This window comes from Aquarana catesbeiana, linkage group LG09 (assembly GCF_042186555.1).
Source record: "Aquarana catesbeiana isolate 2022-GZ linkage group LG09, ASM4218655v1, whole genome shotgun sequence".
Classification (NCBI taxonomy): Eukaryota; Metazoa; Chordata; class Amphibia; order Anura; family Ranidae; genus Aquarana; species Aquarana catesbeiana.
Genome location: NC_133332.1, coordinates 29,898,467 through 29,921,065, shown reverse-complemented (window position 1 = coordinate 29,921,065; position 22,599 = coordinate 29,898,467). Strand labels below are relative to the sequence as shown.

At 45.3% G+C, this 22,599-nt stretch overlaps 1 protein-coding gene across 13 annotated transcripts in view; it reads left to right on the top strand.

Moving 5' to 3' along the window:
- The window catches only part of SYNGAP1 (synaptic Ras GTPase activating protein 1), a 487,176-nt gene that overhangs the window by 434,944 nt on the left and 29,633 nt on the right, over nt 1–22,599 (top strand). For all 13 annotated transcript variants that reach the window (XM_073598175.1, XM_073598174.1, XM_073598187.1 and 10 more), the window contains one exon: nt 20,056–20,137. In XM_073598175.1, coding sequence (XP_073454276.1) covers nt 20,056–20,137 — 82 coding nt within the window. The remainder of the gene's footprint in view (nt 1–20,055; nt 20,138–22,599) is intronic.

Below are 22,599 nucleotides of genomic sequence, written 5' to 3'. Positions count from 1 at the left end.
TTTGACTCTGCTCTAGCATGAAGACCAGAAACCTTTGACACGTTGGCTGTCGTATGTCCTCGACCGCCCGGAGCTGGCCAAAATTCCCTACTAATGGGCACCAATACCAACTTGGTAAGAAGGTTACTCACTCCCTTGGCCTTGGAGGGTGCTCCTGTTGGGAAAATTCATCCTCAGTTGAGACAAGCATTCCAGAGGGTGTTGCAAGAAAAGAATGCACCTGTGGAAGGAGTGAAAAGATTATGGCGACTGGACACCCGAGAGAGGGTGCTGCAACCTGGGGAACGGGCCTGTCTTAAAGCCACAGTCAAGTTGTCTTGGGACCAGCCGGGTCCGTACGTGGTGGTAGAAGCTGATCCCGCAGAAGAAGAGGTTGGGATAGAATTGGTTCCAAAAATTGTACCCACTTGGGCCTTGCTAAGAAGTGGAGGGCAAATTCCTGTCAGTGTGTGGAATGTCACTAGCCATCCGATCAGCCTAAAGCCTCGAATGGTGATTGGGAAAGGTGAGTGCTGCCAGGATGGAATGGGGTAGCCCAGAAGGGAGATGGAGGAAGCACCACTGTTCACAGCCCAAATCTTCCCTCTGCTTGGGAAGAAAGGATTAAAACTCAGATAGCTCGATGGCAGAAAATGTTCTCCAAGAATGACTTTGATGTGGGCTGTGCTAAGAGCTCTCAACATCAAATTCGGCTGACTGAAGATAAGCCATTTCAAGAGAGGGCAAGGCGACTTGGAGGATCTTTGAGAGCAACTGGCTGAACTAAAGAAATCAGGGGTCATTAAGGAGTCCAGAAGCCCTAATGCTTCTCCAACTGTGGTAGTAAGGAAGAAGAATGGGTCCCTCCGGATGTTTATTGATTATCGAACTTTGAATAGAAGGACTATCCCAGATCAATACACGACTCCTCGTACAGAAGAGGCCTTAAATGCTTATCAGGGGCCGAATGGTACCAGATTCCTATGCACCCAGAAGACTGAGAAAAGACGGCTTTTATTAGCCCACTGGGGTTTTTCGGGTTTGATCGGATGCCACCGAGATTAACTGGAGCCCCTGCGACTTTCCAGAGACTGATGGAGAACATGGTGGGTGATTTGAACTTGGTAGAAGTATTAGTCTACTTAGATGACATCATCGTGTTTGGCCGAACATTGGAAGAGCATGAACATGATGAGAGATTGAAGCTGTCAGAAAGTGCCAATTCTACCAGACTTCAGTTGCATACCTAGGACACGTGGTATATGCCGAAGGGATAGCCACCGACCCTCAAAAGCTGGAAGTGGTCATGGCCTTGTCCAACTACCGTCACCGAATTGAGGTCGTTCTTGGGCTTCTGCTTCTACTACAGACAATTCGTGAAGAACTTCTCACAGATTGCTCGGCCGTTGAATGAGATGTTACAGAAGCAAATGAAAGGGGAACAGCAGAAAACCCAAAAGGGGGGAGCCAGGAAGCCTTGGGAATCTATCCAGGAACAATGGACATTGAAGTGTGAGAGGTCCTTTGAGCGGTTGAATGAGAGCCTGGTTGAAGCCCCGGTGCTAGCCTACACTGACCCCTTGAAGCCATATGAATTACATGTGTATGCCAGTAGAGATGGTATTGGGGGAGTGTTGTACCAAGAGTCGGAGGGGAGACTTCGTCCAGTGGCCTTCGTGAGTTGCAGTCTCACTCCCCCTGAGAAGAACTATCCTGAGCACAAGTTGGAGTTCTTGGCTCTTAAGTGGGCTGTAGTTGATAAACTATGGGACTATCTGTATGGAGCCACCTTTGTGGTGAAGACTATTACCAACCCCCGACTTATTTGCTATCTACTGCCAAACTGGATGCCACTGGACATCGGTGCTTAGCTGCTCTGTCCAAGTTCCAATTCAGTCTGAAATATCGACCGGGAGTGGGAAATAGAGACGCTGATGCTCTTTCTCGAAGACCTCACTCCACCCAGAAGGGTTGGGTTCATTTACCTCTCGAAGGAGTACAGGCTGTGTGTCAGGGAGTGGAATATAAACACAGAAGAGCCATAGGGGCTGAAGCAGCGGGAGTCGCTCCTGTGGGAGTACCAAAGCACTACTGCAATCTGACCCAAGTATGCAGCCAAGAACTGCCTCAATTGACTAAGGAGGACATGAGAAGCGACCAGCGGGAGGATCTATTAGGGAATCTAAAAAGGAAGTCGTTGTCAACCAAAGACTCTCAAATATTGATGAATAGCCCCATTGAGGGAGCCAAGGTAATTCATAGAGAATGTGAACAAATGAAGCTGGAAGAGGGGATCATATATTGAAGAGGTCCCTCTGAAGATGCAGAAGGTGTGAGCCAGCTGTTCCTTCCTGAGAAACATTGCTTGACTGTGCTAACCGCTCTCCGTGATGATCATGGTCACTTAGGCCCAGATAGAACTTTCAAACTAGTCAGGGATCGATTTTACTGGGCGTCCATGAGAACGGCGGTAGAAAGCTACTGCCGCTCTTGTGTCAGGTGTATCCAGAGAAAAACTTTACCCGGCACGGCAGCCCCAATGGGCCATCTACAAAGCCAAGGGCCAATGGAGTTGGTGTGCATTGATTTCTGGTGCCTGGAACCTGATCTGAGCGGAAAAGAGTAATGTCCTGGTTGTGTCAGATCATTTCACCCAATATGCCCAGGCTTTCCCCACCAGGGATCAACAAGCTAGTACGGTGGCCAAGACACTAGTGGAGAAGTTCTTCGTCCATTATGGGTTGCCTCAGCGCTTACATTCAGATCAAGGTTGGGACTTTGAGAGCAAACTGGTCCGCAGACTATGTGAATTCCTAAACATAAAGAAATCCAGGACTACTCCTTACCACCCCCATGGGGATCCACAACCTGAGCGTTTCAACCGCATTCTGTTGAACATGTTGAACCCTCCCATTAGAGAAGAAACAGCATTGGGGAGACCATATTGCTACAATAGTTCATGCCTACAATAGCACCTCAAATGATTCTACCGGATACTCCCCCTACAGATTGATGTTCGGAAGAGAGGCTCGCTTACCTGTAGATTTAGCCTTTGGAACATCAATAGATCACACCTCTCAAGCCTCCTATAGGGGATATGTCGACAGGCTCCGGAAGAACTTAAATGTGGCTTATGAGAAAGCCAAGGAAGCTTCCACCATCGGAGAACAAAGAAGAAAGAAGAACTTTGATCTTAAAGTGAGGGTTCAGGATCTACAACCTGGAGATCGAGTGTTTGGCAATCTAGGGGTGCCAGGAAAACATAAGCTGGCTGATCGATGGCGTTCCCAACTCTACATTGTTTGCAAACGACTGCCTGGACTTTCTGTGTATCATATTCGGGCTGAAGGGAAGACTGGCCTCCTCAAGACTTGGCATCAAAACCATTTGCTGCCCATTTCAGAGGCTGTTCGAGTACCCTCAGCCCCTTGCCCAGAGACATATAAGTCCCCAACTTGAGGCCTGGGGTTAGGAAAACCTGTCCACCTGCACTTCCGGAAGAGGAAAGTGATGATGAGGAATTGCCTTTGGATTGGCTGCGGGCTCCCTCTTTGGAAGATGATTGCATGGTTCCTGAGGCTAAACAAAAAGCCTGTCCAGGGCAAGGCTCCCACTTGCCTGACACTGAGGTGGTGGCTCCCTACACATTTAGGAGAAATGAGGAAGTCAAGCTGGAACCCTGTGAAGTGTCTAATGCGGCTGATACTCTCATCCCTCTTACTAATACAGCAAAGAGAGATACAGTCCCTGAGCTGGGATTAGAGCTTGAAGTAGAACCAGAGCCTGAAGTAGAACCAGAGCTGGAATTGGAGCCAATTAGATGTGGAACCTGAGCAGAAGAAGGACCTGAGTCACTGGAAGGCATACATTCTCAGTTGAGACAAAAGATATGTCCCCCAAAGAGATTAACTTATGACACTCTTGGAGAAAATTCAGATGAACTCATACCCACTACGTCCCAGTCAAACACTTGCCTCCTTTGCTGAGTCTTTAATAAAGGATGACCTTGATCCACCCCCTGACACTACTGGGTGGGCCACTAATCTATTATTGGCCTGTCATAAACTTAATATGACTTCTTCTGTTGATGTATGCAATTTGCTAAATCATTTATTACCTGTTGTTTATTATAATTGTTTAACTTCACAATGCAGTATTATGATCCCAGGTTGTGCTCTGTCTTTAGGGACCAAAGACTTTCAAGTGGGGGGAGGATGTAGCAATATGGACTACAAACATAAATCACCGTACCTTCTAACATTTTAAAGTATTGCTTGTCCCTCTAGTGATCAATGTATCCAGTGACATCATATCTGTGTGCCAAATAAAAGGATTGTGGGAGAAATAGTCCTCACGTCAGATAATTGCTTTGCACGATTGTGTGTCAGGCCTCCATATCCCAGTGATCTTTGCTGCCATCTGAAGATTGCTAGGAGTAGCTAAAAAAACAGCAAAAGCCCGCACAGAGCTCTCTTCCTCCTGGGCCTGACGCAAGACGGACCTCTCTGTGCAACAGGGAGAGAGAGAGAGGTCGCGGCCTACCACGCAAAGTATTACTTTCCAACCCGTGGCCTGAGGGGCCTAGCGCTGCCGTTCGCTGTCGGACATCCTTTGCAGCAGCCCTCCGGTTGCCTGCCAGTCGGTGTGTGTGGCAAGCTTCACGTCGGGAGATCGAGACAGCTGATCCACTGCCCGAGTGTTGCTACACAAGTTTCTGCTCTGAAGACATCGGAGTAATTTGGTCATTGCTGAGATGGCAAATTGCTCGACCTTTATCCATTCTTGTTACATTGAGGCACTATGCATAGATATCTTTACTCCAAGAATACTTTACTGCATCATTTGAACACTGTGCTCAAACATCTTTAGCTTTCCTCACTACAAGGAATCTACTGCTCCCATCACATTCAAACGGATTACAGTTAAGGAGCTCCGACTAGCCGGTGAAGAACATCAGATCTGCAACGTTGACTTTACTCTAGACCCACTCTCCCTTTCTAGGATAGCGTGTAGGCTGGTCAGGTTCCATCTTTTACAGTGTGGCAGTATAAGCAGTTAGCTGAAAAATCTGTTTAGGGGGTAACATTATCGCTAAAGGAAGTGTATGTATATGTGTGTATACAGTGGGGACGGAAAGTATTCAGACCCCCTTTAATTTTTCACCCTTTGTTATATTGCAGCCATTTGCTAAAATCATTTAAGTTCATTTTTTCCTCATTAATGTACACACATCACCCCATTTTGACAGAAAAACACAGAATTGTTGACATTTTTGCAGATTTATTAAAAAAGAAAAACTGAAATATCACATGGTCCTAAGTATTCAGACCCTTTGCTCAGTATTTAGTAGAAGCACCCTTTTGATCTAAAACAGCCAGGAGTCTTTTTGGGAAAGGTGCAACAAGTTTTTCACACCTGGATTTGGGGATCTTCTGCCATTCCTCCTTGCAGATCCTTTCCAGTTCTGTCAGGTTGGATGGTAAACGTTGGTGGACAGCCATTTTAAGGACTCAATGGCTGGGCCATTCAAGAACAGTCACGGAGTTGTTGTGAAGCCACTCCTTCCTTATTTTAGCTGTGTGCTTAGGGTCATTGTCTTGTTGGAAGGTAAACCTTCGGCCCAGTCTGAGGTCCTGAGCACTCTGGAGAAGGTTTTCGTCCAGGATATCCCTGTACTTAGCCGCATTCATCTTTCCCTCGATTGCAACCAGTCGTCCTGTCCCTGCAGCTGAATAACACCCCCACATCATGATGCTGCCACCACCATGCTTCATTGTTGGGACTGTATTGGACAGGTGATGAGCAGTGCCTGGTTTTCTCCACACATACCACTTAGAATTAAGGCCAAAAAGTTCTATCTTGATCTCATCAGACCAGAGAATCTTATTTCTCACCATATTGGAGTCCTTTAGGTGTTTTTTTAGCAAACTCCATGCGGGCTTTCATGTGTCTTCCACTGAGGAGAGGCTTCCATTGGGCCACTCTGCCATAAAGCCCCGACTGGTGGAGGGCTGCAGTGATGGTTGACTTTCTACAACTTTCTCCCATCTCCCGACTGCATCTCTGGAGCTCAGCCACAGTGATCTTTGGGTTCTTCTTTACCTTTCTCACCATGGCTCTTCTCCCCGATAGCTCAGTTTGGCCGGACGGCCAGCTCTAGGAAGGGTTCTGGTCGTCCCAAACATCTTCAATTTAAGAATTATGGAGGCCATTGTGCTCTTAGGAACCCTAAGTGCAGCAGAAATAATTTTGTAACCTTGGCCAGATCTGTGCCTTGCCACAATTCTGTCTCTGAGCTCTTCAGGCAGTTCCTTTGACCTCATGATTCTCATTTGCTCTGACATGCACTGTGAGCTGTAAGGTCTTATATAGACAGGTGTGTGGCTTTCCTAATCAAGTCCAATCAGTATAATCAAACACAGCTGGACTCAAATGAAAGTGTAGAACCATCTCAAGGATGATCAGAAGAAATGGACAGCACCTGAGTTAAATATATGAGTGTCACAGCAAAGGGTCTGAATACTTAGGACCATGTGATATTTTAGTTTTTCTTTTTTAATAAATCTGCAAAAAATATCAACAATTCTGTGTTTTTCTGTCAATATGGGGTGCTGTGTGTACATTAATGAGGAAAAAAATGAACTTAAATGATTTTAGCAAATGGCTGCAATATAACAAAGAGTGAAAAATTTAAGGGGGTCTGAATACTTACCGTCCCCACTGTGTATGTATATATATATATATATATATATATATATATATATACATATATATATACATATAGTAGTGTCGTTGTTAAAATATTGTCTTGTGTCTTTCGGAGGAATTATTTTGCTGAGTTGGCGCTGTTGCCTAGAACTCAGCAGATCTATTAACTCTTTGTGACAACTTTCCTTTTTATTTGGTTCAAGTAAAATAACCATAGAACCTAAATACATTGAGTTGTGTGATTATTGCCATACAGTGATACAAGGATGTCTGAACCCAGAATGTCAGGTGGGCTGGAAAGTTCACTAGGTCATGGCCGTGCAGATGATCAGGTAATTCTAAGCAGTCCTCTAGGGGGCTGTGCTACACTATCATGTCACGCTTTAAAATTGCGCACACTTGTGGAATGGCGCCAGACTTCAGTACTTAAATATCTCCATAGGCGACTCTTTAACATTTTTTACATGCTACATGTTTAGATTTACAGAGGAGGTCTTGTACTGGCGCTCTCACTCTAACGTTCACAGCGATGCCTCACATGCATGGTTTGAACACCGTTTACATATGCTAAAAGAAGTCCTTATTGCTGGTTAAATTGGTAAACTATGAGAACTAATGAAGGTGCTATATATAACTAGTAGAACTGCAATCGCCTACATAATGCCATGCCATGGAAATGCTAAGAGACTAGTTCTCCATCGGGTCCTCCTTCCTTGTGATTGACAGAGGACAGCAGTGGGTTGATTTTATAGCCTAGATCAGTGGTCTCCAAACTACAGCCCTTTGCTTGCCTTTACCTGGCCCTTGAGGCATTATTCCTGCCACTGACATCAACAATGGGGCATCATTCATTTCACTAACAACAACAATGGGCCATAATTCCTTTTACCGATAACAAAAATGGGGCACTGTTCCTCCCACTGGCGCCAACTATTTCTCCCCCTAATACCAAAGATCGGGCATTGTCCACTCCCACTGGGCACAGTCCAGCCCCCCTAAGGTCTGACGGACAGTAAACTGGCCTTTTCTTTAGAAAGTTTTGAGACTCCTGGCCTAGATGAATATCGGCCATAGAATCTGCCCACTGCTGTCCGCTGTCAATCCCAATAAGGCAGACCTGATGGGGAACTAGTCTCTCAGAGTTCCCCATCAGGCTCCACCAGTGTTGCCCAACTAGCAGATTTAAATTTACTGACACGACACCCAAAATTTACTGGTGCAGCCAAGTTTTTACTGACCTTTCCAAAACTTATAAAATTACAGTTTTAAGCGCAAATTTCATTATTTAGGTGATGACACCTAAATTTGATGATGACACCTCACCGACATGACACATCCTCTCCTGAGTCACAGTGACAGTCTCTCTCCATGCCAGGTGGTCCCTTCACTCCACTCCAAACAGCGCTGACAGTCCCGCTCCCGGCTTGCCTTGCTCCCATCCCGCAGACCCGCACATGAGGCTCTAGCTGCTTTGCTTGGCTCCCTTGCACCATGACGTCACACGACATGCTGAGGCACCGCCTCTGCCAGACCTGCCCCCCCCGCTGGCGTTGTCCGAACACACAGTAGCATGCACTCAGACGATTACAGAGGATTACAGAGCCGCACTGAGGAAAGAATGTCCAGTATAGACACTACAGCCTCAGTGCCAGGCTCAATGCGACAGATTCATGTACAGGTACATGAACCCATTGTACAGGTACATGAACCCATTACAAACACTGACAATTGTGGTGCAGAGGCTTGACCGAATTCTATTAGGGGCTCTTTCCAAATCAGATGATTTAAAGAAGAACAATATAGAGAAGCCCAGGTGTAGACTTGTCTGGGCCTTATGGAATGGGTCATGTATGGGCTGAATTGCACAATGTATTGAGTATATAGTATACATTCTGTGTTGTTCTGTGTGTGCTCTGTGTAGCGTGTTTCCTCCATGTACTGTGGGCATACCTCACAACTTTTGAACATTAGAATGAGGGACACTTAAGGAAGGAAGGAAGAAAGTCATCTGCAGCGCGTGTCCACTCTGGGACAAAGCCTTCATTCTCCGGGGCTTACATCAGATCCCAGGACAGTTTTGACAAATCCGGGACAGTTGGGAACTATGTGTGTGTGCTGTGTGCAGTGTGTTTGCTGTGTGTGTTAAATACTGTGTGTGGTGTGTTATCACTGTGCTGAGCATGTTTGTGTCTTGTGTGTGGTCTGCGCATGCTCTGTTTTCTCTTTGCTATATATTCTGTGTCCTGTGTACATCCTGTGCTGTGCATCCTGTGCTGTGCATTCTGTCCACATCCTGTGCTGTGCGTTCTGTGCGCCCTGTGTACATCCTGTGCTGTGCGTTCTGTGCGCCCTGTGTACATCCTGTGCTGTACGTTCTGTATGCCCTGTGTACATCCTGTGCTGTGCGTTCTGTGCGCCCTGTGTACATCCTGTGCTGTACGTTCTGTATGCCCTGTGTACATCCTGTGCTGTGCGTTCTGTGCGCCCTGTGTACATCCTGTGCTGTACGTTCTGTGCGCCCTGTGTACATCCTGTGCTGTGCGTTCTGTGCGCCCTGTGTACATCCTGTGCTGTGCGTTCTGTGCGCCCTGTGTACATCCTGTGCTGTACGTTCTGTATGCCCTGTGTACATCTTGTGCTGTGCGTTCTGTGCGCCCTGTGTACATCCTGTGCTGTGCGTTCTGTGCACCCTGTGTACATCCTGTGCTGTGCGTTCTGTGCACCCTGTGTACATCCTGTGCTGTGCGTTCTGTGCGCCCTGTGTACATCCTGTGCTGTGCGCCCTGTGTACATCCTGTGCTGTGCGTTCTGTGCGCCCTGTGTACATCCTGTGCTGTGCGTTCTGTGCGCCCTGTGTACATCCTGTGCTGTGCGTTCTGTGCGCCCTGTGTACATCCTGTGCTGTGCGTTCTGTGCGCCCTGTGTACATCCTGTGCTGTGCGTTCTGTGTGCCCTGTGTACATCCTGTGCTGTGTGTTCTTTGCATCCTGTGTACATCCTGTGCTGTGCGTCCTGTGAACATCCTGTGCTGTGCGTTTTGTGAATCCCGTGTACATAATATGCTGTGCGTTCTGTGTATCCTGTGTACATCCTGTGCTGTACGTCCTGTGTACATCCTGTGCTGTACATCCTGTGTACATCCTATGCTGTGCGTTCTGTGCGCCCTGTGTACATCCTGTGCTGTACGTTCTGTGCGCCCTATGTACATCCTGTGCTGTGCGTTCTGTGTATCCTGTGCTGTACGTCCTGTGTACATCCTGTGCTGTGCGTTCTGTGTATCCTGTGTACATCCTGTGCTGTGTGTTCTGTGTATCATGTGTACATCCTGTGCTGTACATCCTGTGTACATCCTATGCTGTGCGTTCTGTGCGCCCTGTGTACATCCTGTGCTGTGCGTTCTGTGTATCCTGTGTACATCCTGTGCTGTACTTCCTGTGTACATCCTGTGCTGTGCGTTCTGTGTATCCTGTGTACATCCTGTGCTGTACGTCCTGTGTACATCCTGTGCTGTACGTTCTGTGCACCCTGTGTACATCCTGTGCTGTACGTTCTGTGCGCCCTGTGTACATCCTGTGCTGTACATTCTGTGCGCCCTGTGTACATCCTGTGCTGTACGTTCTGTATGCCCTGTGTACATCCTGTGCTGTGCGTCCTGTGTACATCCTGTGCTGTACGTTCTGTGCGCCCTGTGTACATCCTGTGCTGTACGTTCTGTGCGCCCTGTGTACATCCTGTGCTGTACGTTCTGTGCGCCCTGTGTACATCCTGTGCTGTACGTTCTGTGCGCCCTGTGTACATCCTGTGCTGTACGTTCTGTGCGCCCTGTGTACATCCTGTGCTGTACGTTCTGTGCGCCCTGTGTACATCCTGTGCTGTACGTTCTGTGCGCCCTGTGTACATCCTGTGCTGTACGTTCTGTGCGCCCTGTGTACATCCTGTGCTGTACGTTCTGTGCGCCCTGTGTACATCCTGTGCTGTACGTTCTGTGCGCCCTGTGTACATCCTGTGATGTGCGTTCTGTGAATCCTGTGTACATCATGGGCTGTACGTTCTGTGAGCCCTGTGTACATCCTGTGCTGTGCATTCTGTGAATCCAGTGTACATCATGGGCTGTATGTTCTGTGCGCCCTGTGTACATCCTGTGCTGTGCGTTCCGTGTATCCTGTGTACATCCTGTGCTGTGCGTCCTGTGTACACCCTGTGTTGTGTATTCTGTGTGTGCTGTGTAAACTGTATGCTATGTACATTCTGTGTGCTCTATGTCTCCTGTGTGTGTGCTGTAAATGGACGCACCCCCTTCACGTCACAAGAGTGTGACCCCAAATCAGTGGACTGCCATGGGGGCACATCAAGTAACATCAGCTTATTCTTAAATATAGAGGATAAAGGATATTACTTTGGGAAAGGTCTGAACCAAAGATGGAATATCATAGAAAAAATCATTAGTTCTAATAGTGCTGCACTTCTATTTGTATTACTGTGGCACGGACATAAAATAACGGTGGCAGCCGAGAGCATTCCAAGAAAATCATAAAAAGAAATTCTATTGTGAAAATAAATGGATTTTGTTGTATTATCTTAAACGACCTTCACGTGGTTGCAATCTTCTAGGCTTCATTGGAAATAAATGTTCAGCATATGCACTGTATGCAGCAGCCCACTTATTGCAAACAAAGGCAGTTGATAAAAAAAATTGAATTGTTTTGTTATTATGTTTGAGTTATGTTGTTTAAGGTCATTTTATAAAATATTCACATTTTTCTTGTTATTTCCCCATTTATTCAGTGCAGTAACAGCCTCTGAATTTTATTTCTAGTCAAATCAAATCTTTTACTACAATTTTTTTTTTATCTGAGATTTGATTAAAATTGGTCTGCAATCACACACAAAAAAAAAAAAGGACAAAAGAACAGCGCCCTCTAAGTGCAGCAAGTAAACAGGTTAATAATTAATAACAGATATGAATACACTCACAGGAGAGTGGTGGGTACAGGCATAAAATACGGTTCATCCACTCTGGCTTCCGGGTGGACACTGGTGTCAAGGGCTTGACTGTTGGTCCACGATCTGGCCAGCTCCCGGCCGCACTGTTGGTTCACAGTGCTTCCAGATGGCTGAAACAACGATCGGCGGTGCACACAGGCGGGGTCACTTCCGCGTCAGGTCAGCGGGCGGTGCTTTGCGTTCGGAGCATGCATGCGCCTACCTCAGGCTGTCACACAAAAAAAGACAGTTAAATGAATAAAAAGAACCAATCAGGAACGGCCTTTTGTAAGACTCTGAATCTTCACTACTTAAGCCTCGTACACACGATCAGATTTTCGGGCAACCGTTCGTCCATTTTTTGTTGCATGCTGGTCTCATGTCGAAAGTGAAGAGGTTACTCACCATACGAAAATTCTCGTACGACAGAATACAACTTCAGAAGTGACGTAACGTGTTGAATAGTTTTGTATGTATTCTTTCGTTTCTGAGCATGCATAGTCTTACTTTTACGATTTTTATTTTAGAAGAAAACCGTACTAATTAAACGAAATTGGGCATTGAGTTCAAGTACGACAAAAATGTTATAGTCTGCACATCCAGCTTTTGTTGGACGAAAAATCGGAATTGGCTGTTCAAAGTACCATACTAACGATCCAAAAAACGGCAGATTGTTCGTTCGGACTAAATTTTTCTTTTGATTTTCGTATCGTGTGTACGAGCCTTAAAGGGGTTGCAAAGGAATTTGTTTTTTTAAAATAACAAACATGTTATACTTACCTCCACTGTGCAGCTCGTTTTGCACAGAGTGGCCCCGAACCTGGTCTTCTGGGGTCCCTCGGCGGCTGTTCCAGCTCCTCCCCGCAAGAAATAACCACCTTCATGGAGGCTCTCTCACATGGTGGTTAGTTCTTGCGGGCACGCTCCCGTGATACAGCCGGCGGCTATAGCCGCTCACTGTATCACTCGGCCCCGCCCCCCGGCGCGCCGTGTCACTGGATGTGATTGACAGCAGCGCGAGCCAATGGCTGCGCTGCTTTCAATCCATCCACTCTAGCCAATCAACGGCCAGGCTGAGCGGCGAAGAGGACATTGGGGGCGAGCGCAGCAAGTTTAGGGGCTCAGGTAAGTAAAACGGGAGGGGGGGCTGGGGGGGCAGTATTGTCAGATGTTTTTTCACCTTACTGCATGAATGCAGTAAGGTGAAAAAACACGAACCTTTACAACCCTTTTAAGTTATTAATATACAGTGCCTTGAAAAAGTATTCACACCCTTTGAAATTTTCCACATTTTGTCATCCACAACCAAAAACGCAAATGTACTTGCGTTGACCAACACAAAGTAGCACATAATTGTGAAGTGGAAGGAAATTGATAAATGGTTGTCAAATTTTTTACAAATATGTGAAAAGTGTGGTGTGCATTTGTATTCAGCCTCCTTTACTCTGATACCCCTAACTAAAATCTGGTGGAACCAATTGCCTTCAGAAGTCACCTAATTACTAAATAGAGTCCACCTGTGTGTAATTTAATCTCAGTATAAATACAGTTCTGTGAAGCCCTCAGAGGTTTGTTAGAGAACCTTAGTAAACCAAATAGCATCATGAAGGCCAAGGAACACAGAAGACAGGTCAGGGATAAAGTTGTGGAGAAGTTTAAAGCAGGGTTAGATTATAAAAAAATATCCCAAGCTTTGAACATCTCACGGAGCACTGTTCAATCCATCACCCGAAAATGAAAAGAGTATGGCACAACTGCAAACCTACCAAGACATGGCCGTCCACCTAAACTGACAGGCCGGGCAAGGAGAGCATTCATCAGAGAAGTAGCCAAGAGGTCCATGGTAACTCTGGAGGAGCTGCAGAGATCCACAGCTCAGGTGGGAGAATCTGTCCACAGGACAACTATTAGTCGTGCTCTCCACAAATCTGCCCTTTATAGAAGAGTGGCAAGAAGAAAGCCATAAGAAGTCCTATTTGCAGGTTGCGAGAAGCCATGTGGGGGACACAGCAAACATGGAAGAAGGTGCTCTGGTTAGAATTTTACTTTTTGTCCTAAAAGCAAAATGCTGTGCATGGCAGAAAAACACAGCACATCACCCTAAACACACCATCCCCACTGTGAAACATGGTGGTGGCAGAATCATGTTGTGGGAATGCTTTTCTTCAGCAGGGACAGGGAGTGGTCAGAGTTGATGGGAAGATGGATGGAGCCAAATACAGGGCAATCTTAGAAGAAAACCTGTTAGAGTCTGCAAAAGACTTGAGACTGGGGCGGAGGTTCACCTTCCAGCAGGACAACGACCCTAAACATACAGCCAGAGCTACAATGGAATGGTTTAGATCAAAGCATATTTATGTGTTAGAATGGCCCAGTCAAAGCCCAGACCTAAATCTAATTGAGAATCTGTGGCAAGACTTGAAAATTGCTGTTCACAGACGCTCTCCATCCAATCTGACAGAGCTTGAGATATTTTGCAAAAAAGAATGGGCAAAAATGTCCCTCTCTAGATGTGCAAAGCTGATAGAGACATCCCCAAAAAAACGTGCAGCTGTAATTGTAGTGAAAGGAGGTTCTACAAAGTATTGACTTAGGGGGGGCGCTATACAAATGTACCCCACACTTTTCAGATATTTATTTGTAAAAAACCTTTTTATTATTTTCCTTCCACTTCACAATTTTGTGCCACTTTGTGTTGGTCTATCACATAAAATCCCAATAAAATTAATTTACGATTTTGGTTGTAACGTGACAAAATGTGGAAAACTTCAAGGGGTATGAATACTTTTTCAAGGCACTGTAGCGCAGCCTTACCTGTCACGGTTGGCTGTGTGTGCTGTTATTTGTTTTTACTCCCTGTCTAAGCAGAAATGTCAACCTGTAAGGCCTCCATAATTGCTGACCTGTCTCCTGTCTGAGCTCAAGTCTGTTGACACCTGACACACTGTCTGGGCTGCTGGAGGACAGTAAACCACAGGATATTAATCACTTCAGCTCCGAAAGGTTTTACCCTGTTCATGACCAGGCCATTTTTTTGCTATTCGGCACTGCGCTACTTAAACTGACAATTCACGGTCACGCAACGCTGTACCAATAACAAAATTTATAAATAATTTTTTCCCACAAATAGAGCTTTCTTTTGGTGATATTTAATCACCTCTACGGTTATTTTTTCTATTTTTTATTACATAAACAAAAAAAGACCGATCATTTTGAAAAAAAAAAAAAAAAAAAAAACAATGCTTTTTACTTTCTGCTATAAAACATATCAAATAAAAAAATAAATAAAAATAAAATCTCTTAAAAAATTTTGGCCAAAATGTATTCTGCTACATGTCTTTGGTAACAAAAATCCCAATAAGTGTATATTAATTGGTTTGTGTGAAAGTTATACCATCCACAAACTTTGGGATACTGTATATACTGGAATTTGTATTCATTTATTTTTTATTTACTAGTAATGGTGGCGATCAGTCACTTATAACAGGACTGCAGCGGACAATCTGACACTAACTGACGCTGGGGGGGGGGGGACTAACTAACTGCCACTGACACCACTAGTGATGTTATTACAGTGATCAGTGCTAATAATATGCACTGTCACAGTACTAATGACATTGGGCAGGAAGGGGTTAACATCTGGTGTAATCAAGGGGTTTAATGTGTACCTAACAAGTGTGTATGTGTGTACTGTGTGCTGCTTTTACTGGGGATCTAGTTGTTTTTGTTCCCTGCTTAGCAGGGAATGAAACAAAAACTAGATCCCTGTGTCACTAAACACAGCTCTATCTTGTTTACATTCACAGAGCTGTGTTCAGTGAACCGGCCGGGACCCAGTGATTGGCATGTGCTGTGACGAATCACAGCACAGCCAGGTGTGCGCGCGCCCCCTACCCAAAAATGCAGCCTCACATATATACAGTATACGTGATTCTGTGCAGATTCTGTGCCTGCATTGTAGCAGTAAATCTACAGTGCGCAGTCGGCAAGTGGTCAATTAAGCCCTACAGCCTGATACTGCTCTGACCGAGAAATAATTTAAATAATTTAAAAAAATCAAGTAAATAAACAAGTAAAATAAAATAAAGCAAATGAAAAAAGTAAATAAAGAAGTAAATTAAGTAAATACAAAAATAAACCCAGGAAGGATAAAGCTCAACTCTGGGCTAACTCTCTGGACCAGGAGTGTTAAACTCAATTTCTATCAGCATTGTGGTTGCCCTCAAAGGGCCGGTTGTATCTGTAAGATTAGATGTCCAGAGCACCCCATCCCCCTTACATCAGACGTCAAGAGTCTCTCACCTTCCCTTACATCACAGTGCAATCCCCTTACCTTGTGCTGCTCCTGGAAAAAAGCTGGGGGCGGAGCTCGGAAGCAGAAAATGCAGGGTCTGGGGGAGGACCAGAGGAGGGCTAGAGTTGGCTGGCGGAGCCTGCTGAATGGTGAGACAAGGGGAGATTAAGACGAGGGGGTGCTGTGGCTGCACTGAAAGGAGCAGGATATGTAGGAGGAGTTCTGTCTTCTTCTCTGTTGTCAACAGCTGAGACGGGGGAGCAGAGACAAGCCTCTAGGCGGCTGCACAGAGAAGCACAGGATCTGGCGGAGGAGTTCTGTTCTCCTCTCTGCTTCCGACTGCTGTACAAGGTGTGGGCAGAAAAGAAGAGGGTGCCGCAGTTGCAGGAGAGGTGCAAGGGCTACATGAAATGACCTGGTGGGCTGGATTCGGCCAGTTGGCCTTGTGTTTGCCCCTTCGACGTAAATTTTACTATCCATAGGCAACGCTTTAAAAGCCTTTGCAGGTTACTACTTTAGATTTACAGAGGATGCTTGAATTACTGCCCATGATCTGACGTTCATGGTGATACCTCACATGTGTGGGACGCTTGCGTGTTTACCTTTTCGTGCAAGCATGGGAAGATGAGGCCACTTTAAAAAGATTTTTTTAATTAGTCATTTTTTATTTATTTTTTATTTTTACACTGTTGTTTTCATTTTTTTTTTTTAAATCACTTTTATTGCTGTCACAAGGAATGTACACATCCTTGTGGAATCACTAGGTAGTGACAGGTACTCTATATGGAGAGACCTGGGACCTGCAGTTGCAGGCATCATCCCAGTACAGACCCCGCCCCCTCTGAAAAATGCCACCCCATGCAAATGCCTTATTTGCCTTGCAGTAGACACGCCCCTGGCTCTAGGTGCAATATTCCTCCAATAAAATGCTGCTCCCCACTGTAACTCCTTTTCACCCCAAGATGTTCTTCGTCTTTTCTATTAAATGACGCTAGGCAATTATTCAAATAAATGAGTAGCCTCCAGGGGGTCAGGGAGGAAATAGAGATGATGGGCTTGGGCTTTAGGCTGCAGGATTGCACAGTTCAGGAATACAAATTCAGATTATTACAGATGCCCATTTGCTGCAAAGCCTTCTCAACATCACTCTAGGAAAAACATTTAATCTGAAAATATGTTTTTATTGCCTAAGAAAAACCTGATAAAATGGAATGATAAGGCTGTAATCTGTATAGATCTGTCTTTGTACTGTATATCATAGCATCAGAGTGACAGAATATCAACCAAAAATCCAAAAAAAGAAACACATGATACAAATGTTATAAACTGAGTTGCAGTTCAGTGAGTAAAATAAGTATTTGATCCCCTACCAACCAACAATAATTCCGGCTCCCACAGACTGGCTTTAGTAGGTGCTCATGTGGTACACACATTAGTCCTGTCGGTGTAAGAAGGTGTTCCTAATGACAACTCGTTATGTGTATAAAAGACACCTGTCCACAGAATCTCTTTCTTCCATTCAAACCTCACCATTATGGGCAAGACCAAAGAGCTGTCAAAGGATATCTGGGGCAAGATTGTAGACCTACACAAGGCTGGAATGGGCTTGAGAAGGAGACAACTGTTGGAGCGATTATTCGCAAATGGAAGAAATACAAAATGATCATCAATTGCCCTCGGTCTGGAGCTTCATGCAAGATTTCGCTTCATGGGCTAAGGATGATCATGAGAAAAGTGAGAGATCAGCCCAGAACTTGTGAATGATCTCAAGGCAGTTGGGACCACAGTCACCAAACAAACCATTGGTAACACCATACGCCACCATGGATTGATATCCTTTAGTGCCTGCAAGGTCCCCCTCCTCAAGAAGACATGTACAGGCCCGTCTGAAGTTTGCCAATGAACATCTAAATGATTCAGAGAAGGATTGGGAGAAAGTGCTGTGGTCAGATGAGACAAAAATTGAGCTCTGGCCGTGTCGACTGGCCATGTTTGGAGGAAGGAAAATGCTGACTATGACCTTAAGCACACCATCCCTACAGTCAAGCACAGAGGTGGAAACATTATGCTTTGGGGCTGTTTCTCTGCTAAAGGTAAAGACCCACTGGGCTGCATTGAGGTGCCAATGGACAGGGCCATGTATTGTAAAATCTTGGATGAGAACCTTCTTCCCTCAGCCAGAACACTGTAGATGGGTCTTCCAGTATGATAATGACCGCCAAGGCAATAAAGGAGTGGCTCAAGAATAAGCACATTAAGGACATGTAGTGACCTAGCCAGTCTCCAGACCTTATTCCTATAGAAAATATATGGAGGGAACTGAAACTTCAAGTTGCCAAGAAACCTTAAGGATTTAAAGAAGATCTGTAAAGAAGAGTGGACCAAAATCCCTCTTGAGATCTGTGCATCTGGTAACCAACTACAAGAAATGTCTTATCTCTGTGCTTGCAAACAAGAGTTTCTCCGCCAAGTACTAAGTCATTATTTTGCTTGGGGATCAAATACTTATTTCACTCACTGAACTACAACTCAATTTATAATTTTTGTATCATGTGTTTTTTCTAGATTTTTGGTTGACATTCTGTCTCTATCATTTAAAATACACCTGTGATAAAAATGATAGACCCTTCATTTCTTTGTAAGTGGGCAAACTTACAAAATCTGCAGGGGATCAAATAATAATTTTCCCTGCTGTATTTGCTACTGGACCCTGGCTTACTTGCCTCCTGGTGGGGCGATCCTGAGGACCATGACCTGGTACTAACATGCAGTAAAACCCATCTTCACCATCAGGCGTTCTGGTGAACACCTGTTAGTACTTAGACCCCATGCCTTGGGTGAACCCACGTCGTCCGCCAGGGTGACCTGCTAGTATACCTATCCTGCTGGTTGGTGGGAGTTTCTCCCCTGCTATAGCTACTGGTCTCCAAGCCTGACCCTGGACCGTGACATCTGTGTTGTCTCTCTGAACAAATGTCAACATTATTAACTTTTGGATTCTCAGACCTTTTATTTGGCAATCTCATTGAACTTTGTGTACGCGAATCTTCAAATTTGGGCCCCTCTAATTTGGGACATCCCCACATCATCACTGCTGTTTGCATTGCCTTATTGAATAAGACTCATGGTATATATACTGTACAATGAAATGCTGTGACCCACCATGGCCAATTAGGAATGAGCTTAATAGTCTGATAGTAGTACACTGCAAAGTGCTGCCTTGGTTGATGTGAGTGCTTATCAATACTCTTTGCATATTGTTTTTAAAGGGCAACTCCAACCAAATACAGAGTAGCAGAGCATATGCAATCAAAGTCATTGCTGGGAGGGGGAAGCTGAGCTTGTAGAGTCACTACTGGGAGGGAGTGGCAGAGTGACCTGAGCTGCTGAGTTGTTGCTGGGGTGAGGAGCAGGATGGGCTGATCTGCTGAGTTACTACCGGGAGAGGGGAGCTGGGAAAGCTAACTGCTGCTGAGTCACTGCAAGGAGGGGGTGCATAGGGAGCTGAACTGCTGAGTAACTCCCAAAAAAGCAGCAGGGGTAGCTGAGCTGCTAAATCACTACTGGAAGAGGAGAGCTGAGCTGCTGAGAGAATGGCTTCAATGCTTCTGCTGTAAATTTGAGGATGAATAGCTCCATAGTGTCTGCAGCTACAAAGGTCAGTGAGGGCTTATATAGAAGCTCATGTTTTTTTCACATTTTAAATAGCGCCGTTTTACCGCCGACGCCCCCACCACCCCAGTGTGAAAGGGGCCTAAAAAGGAAAGAATTAAGCACATAAAACAGGTTGCATCATGTATGTGTAATAATTGACACTCTTTTCACTAGTTTGTAGTGCATCAAGGGTAATAAAAAAAATTGCCCTCGCTGCTCATAACAACCAATTAAATACTTCCATTCCATTCCGGACCTAAACTAGAAAAATGTCAGCTGGGGTCTGATTGGTGCATTGTAATATTCTATTTCAGATATCTTTGTGCCAGGGTTCAGGTATTATCCATTGTGACATTACACATAGGGAAAGGTTCCATACTCTCTGTCTGTATGGGTTTGATGCTTTCAGCGGCCATTTTTCTGTTCTCCCCCAACAGGTTGATGCTGGTGGAGGAGGAAATCAGGAAGGATCACACCCAAGAACCCATCGACATGAAGAGGAGACTTATCGAGGCTCAGGTGGAAATTACAATGTCATTGTGCCTTTCCGTGTCACATGCCCATCCCACCCTGTCTGTGTCTGCCATCTGAGGTGAGAGGAGCAGAATTGAGTTCCGGCCCTGGTAGCAGTGCTGAAAGACCTGTTAATTCACTGATGCCCACAGGAAGTAGATCTAGTAAGCCTTACATAAAAGCCAGATTGACCCTTCCATTTGAATCAACTAAGTACAATCCAGGAGCATCATAACAAAAGTTGTTTGGTGTCTTACAGTTCATTTGCTTTAGAAAGCAGCTACAGCCAGCGTAGAGAAGCCCCACCCTTGCTGTAGAGAAGGACATTTGTATGGAAGCAGCTATATCTCTGCAGATACCCAATAAACCCACTACTGAATCAAACACATAGCTCTGTAATTACCAAAGCTCATGCTCCCTGCTGATTGGAGAGCTTTGGCTCTGACTCAGTAGGGGAGTGTGGTTTACCTCTGCATAGAGATCACTGCTTCCCTACGGAGAGCAAAGGTCCAACTTTACAGCATGCTGACAGGACACAGGCTTTTTCCAATTAAGCTGATTTTAATAGAAAGCAAACTGTAAGACTCTTGCACACCTTTGTTTTGATGCACCTCAAATGTACTTAAAGCAGAACTAAACCAACAGATTTAAGTTTCCCAAAAAAGGTACATTCAAGGCATGCCATGATTAACTGTTAGCACTCTTTCAAATAGGTGATACCACTCTTTCCCTGGCCACCCACCTGATTTGTCCTAGTACAGCCAGACGGGGCTGTACACATACTGCAGATTTTTACTGGTGGTACCAACTGTCAAACTCACCCATTGAGTATAATGAGGCAGTGCAACAACCATGTGCAGCATTATAGGGTTAAATTAGGTGGTAAGAAGGCGTTATAATGCCTCCTCACCGCCTGTCAAATGCCCTCTGAAATGTGTTTCAAAAGTGGAGGGCATCGTACTCCACAACAAGTGTGAGAAGGCACACTAGAAATTGCAGAGAAATGGACAGCACGTTCCTGTGCGATTTAAATGCTGTTCAGTGTGGTGCGATTTGAGCCCATTCATTTTAAATGGGCTCAAATCGCACTGCACTAAAAGTAGTGCATGCACTACTTTTGGAAACTCACTGCAATCGGATCGCATGGTACTTGTGTACTATGCGATCCGGTGCAGGCAAACGCACTGTATTTGCGACCTGCATTTGGGGTATCATTAAGTTAACATTGACACCTACTGCAGATCGCAACTGCAGTGCATTTTGAATGCGTTGTGAACACAGAAAGCAGGTTTACCACATCTCGTTCAGGTGTGAACAGGGGCTTACAGTTACTAGTGTACTTAGAACTGTCAAGCTATTAAATAGCTACTGAGGGTGTTGTTGCCAACATCCCTTTGCACATATTACACATACACTATATTGCCAAAAGTATCAGGACGCCTACCTTTACACGCACATGAACTTTAATGGCATCCCAGTCTTAAGCCTCATGCACACGGTACGATTGTTATCAGGGGATTGTCTGTTGAAAGGCTGTTGTCCTAAAATCTTACCGTTAGTACGCTCCTTTTGACAATTGTTGTCCAACTTTTGGCCAACAAATGTTGGATGACAGGCTAGTAAATTTTTGGCGGACAACGGCTCCATGTCTGATTTTCATATGGTTAGTACACAAATCTGTCACACAAAAGTCGAATGTACAAACACACATGCTCGGAATCAATGCTCACCAAACACGAAATTAGCAGAAGGGGCCCAAAGGGTGGCGCTCAAGAGCGGAAATTCCTCGTAGTATGTCACTACGTTCGTGCTTGTGGCACGACAATTGTGTACCGTTATTATGCAAGACAAGATCCAGGCACATGCCGTTTTGGCAAAAATCAGATGCTCGGTTGGCCAACAATCGTACCGTGTGTACGAGGGTTTAGTCTGTAGGGTTCAATATTGAGTTGGCCCACCCTTTGCAGCTATAACAGCTTCAACTCTTCTGGGAAGGCCGTCCACAAGGTTTAGGAGTGTGTCTATGGGAATGTTTGACCATTCTTCCAGAAGAGCATTTGTGAGGTCAGGCACTAATTTTGGATGAGAAGGCCTGGCTTGCAGTCTCCGTTCTAATTCATCCCAAAGGTGTTCTATCGGGTTTAGGTCAGGACTCTGTGCAGGCCAGTCAAGTTCCCCCACCCCATACTCGCTAATCCATGTCTTTATGGACCTTGCTTTGTGCACTGGTGCGCAGTCATGTTGGAACAGAAAGGAGCCATCCCCAAATTGTTCCCACAAAGTTGGGAGCATGAAACTGTCAAAAATGTCTTGGTATGCTGACACCCAGAGAGTTCCCTTCACTGGAACTAAGGGACCAAGCCCAACCCCTGAAAAATATCCCCACAGCATAATCCCCCCTCCACCAAATGATTTGGACCAGTGCACAAAGAAAGGTCCATAAAGACATGGATGAGCGAGTTTGTGAA